Source organism: Phalaenopsis equestris, unplaced genomic scaffold (genome assembly GCF_001263595.1).
Source record: "Phalaenopsis equestris unplaced genomic scaffold, ASM126359v1 Scaffold000006, whole genome shotgun sequence".
Lineage (NCBI taxonomy): Eukaryota > Viridiplantae > Streptophyta > Magnoliopsida > Asparagales > Orchidaceae > Phalaenopsis > Phalaenopsis equestris.
In genome coordinates this window covers 1,358,218-1,370,575 of record NW_018164448.1, presented here as the reverse complement: position 1 = coordinate 1,370,575, position 12,358 = coordinate 1,358,218, and the positions used below count along the sequence as shown (strand labels likewise).

Sequence of the window (12,358 nt, the reverse complement as noted above, 5' to 3'; positions counted from 1 at the left end):
TTTAGGCTATTTGCACAGTCTGACGTCGTGCAAATATAAGTCCTAAATCTTAAATAATTTGCAGGATTGAAATATCAAATAAACATCATTTCAAAGACATAAAGCCGAACAATAGGATAGTTGGGACATCTCCGGGGTTTCTCCTGGATCTGTGATATCCCCTACTTTTCTTTCATTTGAATTCCTTAAATAATTGTTCATATTTTGAGCCATTCCCATTTGATTTTCCCATGTCCAATCGTGAAAACCTAAACTTTGAAATCTTGAAAACAAAACCACCTGATCTTAATCGAGAGTTTTCTTAAGTGATTTCGATCATTTAAGATGTAATTAACTATAGGGGCTTGCCTCTATAGGGAACCAGGAACCCAGATAAAATAAACCCTATCTAATTTTTTATGTTAGATAGGGGAACTTGTTGGCCTTTTTATAAAAATATTTCACAGACCAAACGGATGTCACAAATTCTTTAGTCTGGGTGATTGAATCCCTATTACAAGTGATACATTTATGTCTTTGGGATAAGTGTATTACCTGTAGTATCGTATTCACTCGTCTAAACTATTTAAAATATGAGACCCGTTTGGTCTCACCTATTTTAAATTAAAATGTTACTTCTTAAAAAAAAAAGTTATATTTATATTTAAATTATTTTTTTTTTTTTCAAAATCACAAAATCATCACATTTTCAAACTACGAAAGTCAAGTTGAACGATAAAACGGCCGACAACCTCACTTAGTGGGATAAAGATTTTATTTTTGTTGTTGTTGTTGTTGAGCATGCACAATAAAGATTAGAAAATGCACTCATAAAATGAATAGCTAAAATCAAAAACAAAGGAATAGGAGGAAAAAGAATATAGTTAAGGTTACGTGGAAAGAAGTTGTGGAGTAATATTTGCCCAAAATAAGTTTAACACCACGTTGTCACCTTCCAAAAGAGCTCTTAAGAGAGGTGGGCAGCCCGGGACTTAAATATTATTCTTCGGTCCTACACCTAGCCGATGTGGGACTTTTTGTCCGTGACATTCTCCTCCACCCAATCACGTGACGCCCTCGTCACGAATCGGCTCCGATGAGGGTCTCATTGGACCATAGAGAGTTCACACACTTGGCAGACAGTAATCTGTTATGATACCACTTGTCACCTCCCAAAAGAGCTCTTTAAAGAGATGGGCAGCCCAAGACTTAAATATTGTTCTTCAGCTCTACACTTAGCTGATGTGGGACTTTTTGTCTGTGACAACGTGCAACAATTAGCAGTAATTAACGAAGAATAATGATTTATAAAACTAACCACAATTAATCAGGATAAAGCTAATGAAGATAATGTTGCAATGAAAACATAGGATGGCTGTTCGACTTTATAGTGGCATAAAAATGGGAAGACCATGATGGTACCGCCAATCTAAATGACACCAATTTAATGTTGAACAAAACTTCAATATGAGAAAACAATATGAAAAAAAAACATGGAAAGGTAAGTTTAATAAAAGGAATTGATTTTAATAAATGGTTTTCCATGCAAATCAGTAAAGTAAGTTGGCAAGGTTGGCAAGGCAACATGCTTACTGGAAAATTTGAGCATTATTTATTTAAAATATAAGCCCAGCGCCTTTTGAACCTTGGATAATTTTTAGAACTAAGAATGAACTGCATAAACTCACCAGTTCAGCAAGTAAACTCCGAAACTAACCTCTGTAATTGATGTTGAACCTTTCAAGATGGCAAGCTTCCTCTCAAATGAGTTTCCATGCATCTAGAAGTGGGCAACTTAATAAGAAAGGTAACAGCGCAGGCCAAAAAAAATAAGGATCAACTGTTAGAACAATCATACATGTGATTTTGAGATATCCCAGTCAAAATAATGAGTGAAGAATGAAGGTTCGTTTCCTTCCGGAATAACATATATGGCTGTGTTCTGCAGTAATCCCTCAAGGAGAATGTCTGCCTCCAGAAATTTCTACAAATAGCAGCACAAACAGGTATGATAGACTTATTGCTTTGTTAATATCTTTACAATATGACCATCGCTAAGAGATATACAAAATGAAATTAAAAATGCCGATTTACTTACCTTGCCTAAAGTAAAGGCTTTCTCTGGAGAAGCAAGGCTTGCATGCTGGCCGACCCAAACATAAATCTCACTGTGACAGTCTAGTAATAGCACATCTTCTGTGGTTAAATCATCTTGTGTAAAATTAAATATCTCCTTCACCTAAAATATGTCATAAGATGATGAGCTCCATAGCACTTTCTAAGTTAAACACCTAAGTTTAGCAAAATGAGAAGGGTGAAAAAAAATCAATAAATAGCACAGATATATATGGTTTAGCCCAAGCATGTTTATTTTAGTATTAGTTGCAAGCATGTAATTTCATTTACCACCATTTTGGAACTTCGGACTAGAATTTTATTCAAAGGTAAGCATATTAAACCACGTGACCAGAAAATCAACTGTAATTTGACATTCGCGGGGATTGCATTTCCTAAACTACTATTAAAACTCAGAGAACAATGTCAACTAAAACTAACAGTTAAGAAAAAACTCAAACTTGTGTGTAAGACTGCTACCTTTAAAAGTCAACTGAGTACTTTTTGGCTTCTAAAAATGCAACCCATGCGACTCATTCCCAAATGCTGCTAGAATTAATTTGTATGTAATAGCCATATTGTTAGAATTTTACAGAGCAGGAACTCAAGTGCCATTCTTTCACTATTTGATGATAAACGTAATCGCTAGGCCAACTTAGAAGCTTTTCATCATCATCACCAGCTAAGGAATCTAAATATCGTTTCGGAGGAGTTTGCTCACCAATTTCTCATCACCCAAAGCAATTTGATTCATAATTGTTCATATTTTGAGCCATTCCCATTTGATTTTCCCATGTCCAATCGTGAAAACCTAAACTTTGAAATCTTGAAAACAAAACCACCTGATCTTAATCGAGAGTTTTCTTAAGTGATTTCGATCATTTAAGATGTAATTAACTATAGGGGCTTGCCTCTATAGGGAACCAGGAACCCAGATAAAATAAACCCTATCTAATTTTTTATGTTAGATAGGGGAACTTGTTGGCCTTTTTATAAAAATATTTCACAGACCAAACGGATGTCACAAATTCTTTAGTCTGGGTGATTGAATCCCTATTACAAGTGATACATTTATGTCTTTGGGATAAGTGTATTACCTGTAGTATCGTATTCACTCGTCTAAACTATTTAAAATATGAGACCCGTTTGGTCTCACCTATTTTAAATTAAAATGTTACTTCTTAAAAAAAAAAGTTATATTTATATTTAAATTATTTTTTTTTTTTTCAAAATCACAAAATCATCACATTTTCAAACTACGAAAGTCAAGTTGAACGATAAAACGGCCGACAACCTCACTTAGTGGGATAAAGATTTTATTTTTGTTGTTGTTGTTGTTGAGCATGCACAATAAAGATTAGAAAATGCACTCATAAAATGAATAGCTAAAATCAAAAACAAAGGAATAGGAGGAAAAAGAATATAGTTAAGGTTACGTGGAAAGAAGTTGTGGAGTAATATTTGCCCAAAATAAGTTTAACACCACGTTGTCACCTTCCAAAAGAGCTCTTAAGAGAGGTGGGCAGCCCGGGACTTAAATATTATTCTTCGGTCCTACACCTAGCCGATGTGGGACTTTTTGTCCGTGACATTCTCCTCCACCCAATCACGTGACGCCCTCGTCACGAATCGGCTCCGATGAGGGTCTCATTGGACCATAGAGAGTTCACACACTTGGCAGACAGTAATCTGTTATGATACCACTTGTCACCTCCCAAAAGAGCTCTTTAAAGAGATGGGCAGCCCAAGACTTAAATATTGTTCTTCAGCTCTACACTTAGCTGATGTGGGACTTTTTGTCTGTGACAACGTGCAACAATTAGCAGTAATTAACGAAGAATAATGATTTATAAAACTAACCACAATTAATCAGGATAAAGCTAATGAAGATAATGTTGCAATGAAAACATAGGATGGCTGTTCGACTTTATAGTGGCATAAAAATGGGAAGACCATGATGGTACCGCCAATCTAAATGACACCAATTTAATGTTGAACAAAACTTCAATATGAGAAAACAATATGAAAAAAAAACATGGAAAGGTAAGTTTAATAAAAGGAATTGATTTTAATAAATGGTTTTCCATGCAAATCAGTAAAGTAAGTTGGCAAGGTTGGCAAGGCAACATGCTTACTGGAAAATTTGAGCATTATTTATTTAAAATATAAGCCCAGCGCCTTTTGAACCTTGGATAATTTTTAGAACTAAGAATGAACTGCATAAACTCACCAGTTCAGCAAGTAAACTCCGAAACTAACCTCTGTAATTGATGTTGAACCTTTCAAGATGGCAAGCTTCCTCTCAAATGAGTTTCCATGCATCTAGAAGTGGGCAACTTAATAAGAAAGGTAACAGCGCAGGCCAAAAAAAATAAGGATCAACTGTTAGAACAATCATACATGTGATTTTGAGATATCCCAGTCAAAATAATGAGTGAAGAATGAAGGTTCGTTTCCTTCCGGAATAACATATATGGCTGTGTTCTGCAGTAATCCCTCAAGGAGAATGTCTGCCTCCAGAAATTTCTACAAATAGCAGCACAAACAGGTATGATAGACTTATTGCTTTGTTAATATCTTTACAATATGACCATCGCTAAGAGATATACAAAATGAAATTAAAAATGCCGATTTACTTACCTTGCCTAAAGTAAAGGCTTTCTCTGGAGAAGCAAGGCTTGCATGCTGGCCGACCCAAACATAAATCTCACTGTGACAGTCTAGTAATAGCACATCTTCTGTGGTTAAATCATCTTGTGTAAAATTAAATATCTCCTTCACCTAAAATATGTCATAAGATGATGAGCTCCATAGCACTTTCTAAGTTAAACACCTAAGTTTAGCAAAATGAGAAGGGTGAAAAAAAATCAATAAATAGCACAGATATATATGGTTTAGCCCAAGCATGTTTATTTTAGTATTAGTTGCAAGCATGTAATTTCATTTACCACCATTTTGGAACTTCGGACTAGAATTTTATTCAAAGGTAAGCATATTAAACCACGTGACCAGAAAATCAACTGTAATTTGACATTCGCGGGGATTGCATTTCCTAAACTACTATTAAAACTCAGAGAACAATGTCAACTAAAACTAACAGTTAAGAAAAAACTCAAACTTGTGTGTAAGACTGCTACCTTTAAAAGTCAACTGAGTACTTTTTGGCTTCTAAAAATGCAACCCATGCGACTCATTCCCAAATGCTGCTAGAATTAATTTGTATGTAATAGCCATATTGTTAGAATTTTACAGAGCAGGAACTCAAGTGCCATTCTTTCACTATTTGATGATAAACGTAATCGCTAGGCCAACTTAGAAGCTTTTCATCATCATCACCAGCTAAGGAATCTAAATATCGTTTCGGAGGAGTTTGCTCACCAATTTCTCATCACCCAAAGCAATTTGATTCAATTTCACGTGAGTAAATGACAAACCATTGCTGCTAGTCTCAAAACTAGATTGAGAAAGATTTAAGGTTGATTGTTAGGTAGGAAGCCAATTATAAAACTTGTGCTAAAATTCATAAATTGAATTTAAATTTGAATTTTCTAGTGCATGAGCATTCCACAGAGCAAAACTCCATAACCTAACCTGTTTTGGTGAGAGAGAGAAATTTATCAGGACATCAATTGTACCTGCACACCATAATTCAACCCGATTGTAGTGAAAAATATGCAAAAGTTGGCCAGAATGTCACTAAAAATTGAAGCATCACAACTTGAATCAATTGTTGTGAAAAGTGAACATGAGCGACTAGATCTAAATTTAAGATGAGACTGCTACATGAATTTTAGAAACTTTGAATGGAAAGGCATCATAAAGCTGACATAGCAAATGATGACGACAAACGGAAAGCAAGGATGTTAGCGGATCTGATGATTAGAAGAAGAATCAATATCACTGACTTTCAAGTGAATAATGGATCAAGCAAAATTTAAGGACATTAGAGTTGGCTATAATCTATTTTATGTTAGGAAGTTTAAAACAAGAACAAAGGAGAACAAGTAGTAGACAGAGAATTAAAACTGTTATGGTGAAGAGGGTTAGTAATAAAAGTTTGTGACATAGTTAATTATCAATAAAGTTTTTCTAAATGTTATTATTGCTCATGCTCCTCAAAATGGACTAGAAGATAGTTTGGAAAATGAACGTTGGAAATGGATAGATGAACTATCACAACTACACAAGAGAAAGAAAGAACAACTCTTGAGAGATGATTTAAATGGAAATAAAGAACCTAATAGGAGAAAGCAAAGAGGAAACATAATGATATGAAATAGGAGTTATAAATGAAATTGAACAAGTCATACTTAATAAAACTCTGAGTAGTGTCTTATCAATTGGTTTATCTACCTTCTTAAAATTTAGCCTGGAGAATCAAAATAAAACTCTTTCATTTTAAGGGAGGCCACTGCGCAAATTTTCAAAGCCCACAATCTTCATCATGCACAATCTCATGCGCAGTAAACTTGCCATCCCCATAAGATCACATTCCTGATTCACCACCATCCCACTTATTGACATGACCGGGTCTAATAACTTAGAATTAACCAAGTCAAGGACTGCAATCGGACGATATTAGCATTTAAATAACTATCCACAAATTTCTAGAAACTTTCAATACATAAAAAAGCTATTAAAAATCCACAAAGTACAATACACAAAATCGAAACATCCATAAATAATAATATATTCTGTAGACATCCAAAACAATATATAAATGAAAATCACAACCTGAAAAAAACAGTGCAAAAAAACTACAATCATATCATAATATAATATCTATCAGGTATAGTCCTCCTGCAAACTAAGTCTCTCATGTCAGACATATGAATGTACAATTTTTCTTTTCCTGAGAGAATTAAATTCAACAGTAAGTTTTCACGATTTAGTGAGCAATTATAATCTTAATATGCATTAAATTTATAAGCAAATTCTAAGCATGAACGACCAAAAAAATGTAGTTCATTACTTTGTAAAACTACAAGCTTTCATTTTAAATTTAAACATTCTCATATCAATTTAATTTTTTACCCTTTTCAATATCTTTAACTAAAAAAATTTGCACCCTAATGTACACCTCTAACATTTTCATTTTCTTTACCGTGCACGGCTACATCGTATCCTCTGTTAGTATCATCTAAGGGTAATCTGACGCAGAGACTTGAGGTTGAACCGACCCCAACTAGTTTAGTAAGAAACTATGCGTCTAGCAGAGAGGCTAAACCAGTTGAACCCTGCTTAGGATCTGGAGTGTTGCAACATAAGGTCCCCCCACCCCATTCCAACTATATTTTATTATAAATACATTATTTTTAGTTTAAGTTAAGTTTTTGCTCAATTTCTGTCAAAGCTAGTCGTCGCCAGTTGTTTTCCTGTTTAGGGTTGTATACAAAGACAAAAAAGTGCTACAGCTATAACTCGTCTGAGGAGTTAATCTTCTTCGATGGGTGTTTTGGCTTGTAAATTATCCAAGGGGATAGTTATCATTGCATATTCCCCTCACCTGCTTGTTGCCATCTTCCTGGCATCCCCACCCTTCCTATTTCACTGTTGTAAACCCCCTATTCCAGACCTTCATGCTGCTAACACTGCTCCCATCCCAATCCAGAGTTACTACTGCCAACCTTTCCCTCAGGTTGTATCCCCCATCCCACACCTTATCCTCCTTGCTTCCAGCTGCCAACCCTAAAAACTCTACCTGCAATTGCTGCAGACTCACCTGCAACCTTTGTTGTTGACCATAAGTCCCTCACGACTTGCTTGCCACGCCTCTACCTCGCCCTGTCCCTCCTACCGTGCCTCACTCCCTCTATCGCCCACATGTTATAGCCACAATCTCTAATTCAACCCAACCCACATCTCCAGCGGCTCCTTCCCACCTCTTCAACCCATTCAATACTGACGTCATCACATCCCAACTTCCTCACAACCACTGTGACTATGCCTCTGCCTTCCCCTTACTGCCAAAACCATCTTTCAACCATCCGGATGTCGCCACCATTTCTACTAACTGCTAGCCAGCCGCTACCCACCCCCTTCACCGTCACCCTAGGTATCTTGTTAGGGTGAGAGTCATCATTGTAACCAATTTAAATTTCAACAAAAATATTGTATTTCTTTTGTGGTTTGGGTCAACTCTGATATCACATAAACCTTTTGTTTTATTTTTTTTAATTACTTCCATTTAATGTCATTGAAATCATTATTTTTTCTTTTCAATTTTCATTTCATTCATTTCAGTAATTCTTTTATTCATAAAATGCCTAAGATTATAAAATCAGTTACATTAAGGAATAATGGGTTATTCATCAATAAAACCTTGATTTAATACATAAAAGAAAATAATTACTCATTTTTGACTTAAAAGAATGTTGTAAAAGCTTATTCTTGCACTTCACTTCTTGACTATCACCTATAATAGTTAAAAGGTGCATATAATTATAAGAATCACATCCTAAAAGAAAATCTTATATATAGGTAATTTATTTAAATATTTTTCTTTTAAATAACTTTCAAATAAAAAATTCTTCCAATTCTTACCACTAATTCTACTAATGAAAACTTAAAATCTATCTGAGGACATACAATTAAATATATAAATAAGTAAAAAAATCCTTACCTTAAAGGTTTGGTTTGTTTTACCATACACAAGCTTTCTCTCTCTCTTCAATGTTAAAATTGTATCTCCCATACCTCAATTACTTCCTAATTTCAAATACCATTACTATTAATAGTAAAAGAATAAACTTAAATATAAATATAAAATTCATTAATTACATTATAATATAAATCCAAAATTACCTTATCAAAATTTGCTCAAATCGATGGTCCTCCCCACAATCTACCATCTACAATATCTGTTTTAAATTCACAAAACTTTAATATTAATATCATAACATATCAAATTAATTAAATCTATATAATTTGATAACTTAAATCCTACTCTTACCTTAATATAGTACTACATTCCACTCTTCTTGCATGGCTTGGCTTCTTCTCCTCTCGACAAAGCCACCCGCCCTCTTCCTCTTTCAGTTTCTTCTTCTCCTTCGACTAGGGTTAGGCACGCGAGACTCGACTCTCTTTCTCTGCTCGCACCTTCATTCAGAGCCATTGTTCTTCCTTTGCACGCGAAGCACAACATCAAAGCCACCTCGACTAGGGATTAACTTCCTCTTCCTCCCGCACGAAATCCTCCGCCCTTTTCCTTCTTAAGCACGGCTCAAACCCCCACCAGAGCTGCTCAACTAAGGTTCAAGGGGTCGGCTTTCTACCAATGGTTTTGACACTTCCCCCTGTTGACCTCAATTTTTCGTTAGGTTTAGTATTCCTCGTAGGAGTTAGGATCTAGCCTTAGGGGTCTTCCTGCGACTATCTTAGAACCTTAGAAGTGGGTCCCGCCTCGTTTTAGTTCGACCCGCTTCCGTCCTTTTTTGGAGTTTCGCGTGTGTGGTATCAACTTCTAGCACTTAGAAGGACGAAACCAACATGAGGAAACCCAAAAGGGATTCCCTATAGGACCTTTCCGAGCCTTAGGGTGGCCTTCTGCACAATTCGCACTCCTGCGCGCACCGGCTTCGCAATTCGGAGAGTCGACGTAGCCGATTGCCGCAATTCACATTGTCTCCGCTGTTACTTGTCGAATGCTCGAGTAAACCTTTTGGTACGATCGATCGCGGGTCAATATTTTGTGAAATTTGAATTTCGGCGCGTTTTGACCCGATTGTCGACGACGTCGTCCGAGCGACCCCGGATGACGAAACGGACTGCGCCAACGCGTCCGGAACGTCGATTTTGCCCCGAGAGGACACCCATTTGCCGTCGTCCGAGCGACCCCAGATGACGAAACGGACTGCGCCAACGCGTCCGGAACGTTGATTTTGCCCGGGGAGGACACCCATTTTGTCGCGTCGCCGCGCGCGAATAAATCGTTTTAATTAATATCTATATATATGTATATATATATTCAATATATATATTAGTTAACTTTTTTTTCTTTCCTCTTCAATCCCTAGCCGTCTTCCCTGCGCTCGAGCTCTGTCTCCCGCAGCTCTCCCGTTCGCGCGTCTGGCCTTTTCCCTTTCTCGATCTCGAGCCGTGCGAGCTCCTCCTCCACGCGAGGGAAGCGTTGACTTCGTCCGTCCTTCCCTGTTCCTCTTCTGCCCGCGGCCTTCCTTCCCGATGCCGCGCCAGTCCCTCGAGTCGTGGGTTTTCTTCTCTCGGCAACTTGACTCTGGGAGGCTTGTTCCCTGGTACACTAGAGTGACATTCTTCTTCTCCTCTTCCCGATACTTCTCTCTTTGCCACTGGCCACGACCGTTATAAGAATTCAAATTTATTTAGAATCTTTAATGTGGTATCATCAAATTTTAATTGCTCAAGAGGATCAAGAGAAAACAACATTTACAAGCTCATATGGAACATTTGTTTTTTGTAGAATGTCTTTTGGACTATGCAATGCACCTGCAATATTTCAAAGATACATGATGTCAATTTTTAACAATTTTATAGAACATGGAATGAAAGTGTTTATGGATGATTTTTCTGTATTTGGGACTTTGTTTGAGTTATGTCTTAATAATTCAGAAAAAGTTCTGGAAGGATGTGAAAAGTCAACCTAATATTAAATTGGGAAAAATGTCAATTTATGGTTGCAGGAGGTATTGTGCTTGGGCATAAAATTTTTGAAAAATGCATGGAGATAGATCCTGCAAAAATCCAAGTTATAGAAAAATTACCACCACATACTAATGTTAAAGGGGTGAGAAGTTTTCTAGGACATGCTGGTTTTTATAGGCGCTATAAAAAAATTTTCAAAAATAACTAAGCCGCTATGCCAACTTTTAGAAAAAGATAAGAAATTTGATTTTGATGAGGAACGCATAGAAGCATTTGAATTATTAAACAAAAAGTTATTCACTGCACCTATAATAGTACCACCTGACTGGGAAAAATCATTTGAAATAATGTGTGATGCTAGTGATTATGCTATTTAGGCTGTATTAGACGACAAAGGCAAAACAAAGTTTTAAAAAGAATATATTATGCTCGTAAAACTCTAAATGATGCTCAAATTAATTACAATACTACTGAAAGAGAGTTTTAGTTATAATCTATGCCTTTGATAATTTTAGATCTTACTTAATTGGAGCCAAATGTATAATGTATACAGATCATTCTGCTATCAAATATTTAATGCAAAAGAAGGATGTTAAACCAAGATTAATTAAATGGATACTTCTACTGCTAGAGTTCGGTTTTATGGTAGTTGATAGAAAGAGAAATGATGATCAAATAGCTGATCATTTGTCTAGACTTGAATAAGAAATATTAATTAATTTTACAAATGAAATTTTGGAAACTTTCCCTGATGAACAACTATATAATATTGATGTAGTGAATATAAGTGCTATGTCGATATAGTAAATTATATTGTGAGTGATAGTCTACCACCAGATGTTAAGAATCAACAATTAAAAAAATTTATTATGATTCAAAATTCTATTTTTGGGATGACCCACATTTATATAAATAGTGTAAAGATATAATTATTAGAGGGTGTGTGCCTTGCGAAGAAACTCAACAAATAATTAAACAATGTCATGATTCTGAATTTGGAGGACATTTTAGAAAAAATAGAACAGCTTATAAAATTTTGCAAGCTGTATTTTATTGGCCTACTCTTTTAGAGATGTTAATGAATATTTTAAAACATGTGATCGTTGTCAGTGCCTTACTGTCAGATGTTAATGAATATATTAAGAATCAACAATTAAAGAAATCTATATATAATTCAAAATTCCATTTATGGGATGACCCATATTTATATAAACAATGTAAAGATCTAATTATTAGAAGGTATGTGTCTTACGAAGAAACTCAACAAATAATTGAAAGATGTCATGATTCTAGATTTGGAGGACATTTTGGAACAAATAGAACTGCATATAAGATTTTGCAAGCTGGATTTTATTGGCCTACTATTTTTAAATATGCTAATGAATATATTAAAATGCGCGATAAATGTCAACGAGTAGGAAATATTTTTAGAAGAAATGAAATACCTCTAAATTACACATTGAAAGTTGAAATTTTTGATGTGTGGGGATTAGATTTTATGGGACTATTTATGCCTTCATTAAGAAACTTATATATATTACTTGCAATTTATTATATGTCCAAATGGATTGTTGTACCCAGATGTGTGCTCGGAGTGTTTCTAAATTTTTAATTAAAAATATTTTTTACAAGATATGGAATG

The 12,358-nt window shown here is 35.4% G+C and overlaps 1 protein-coding gene across 3 annotated transcripts in view; it reads right to left on the bottom strand.

Annotated features, from left to right (window-relative positions):
• LOC110018215 (villin-1) overlaps nt 1-12,358 on the bottom strand; it is a 67,160-nt gene that overhangs the window by 26,264 nt on the left and 28,538 nt on the right. For all 3 annotated transcript variants that reach the window (XM_020715464.1, XM_020715462.1, XM_020715463.1), the window contains exons 17-19: nt 4,735-4,875; nt 4,495-4,620; nt 4,354-4,416 (exon numbers count right to left, since the gene is read on the bottom strand). In XM_020715464.1, coding sequence (XP_020571123.1) covers nt 4,354-4,416; nt 4,495-4,620; nt 4,735-4,875 — 330 coding nt within the window. The remainder of the gene's footprint in view (nt 1-4,353; nt 4,417-4,494; nt 4,621-4,734; nt 4,876-12,358) is intronic.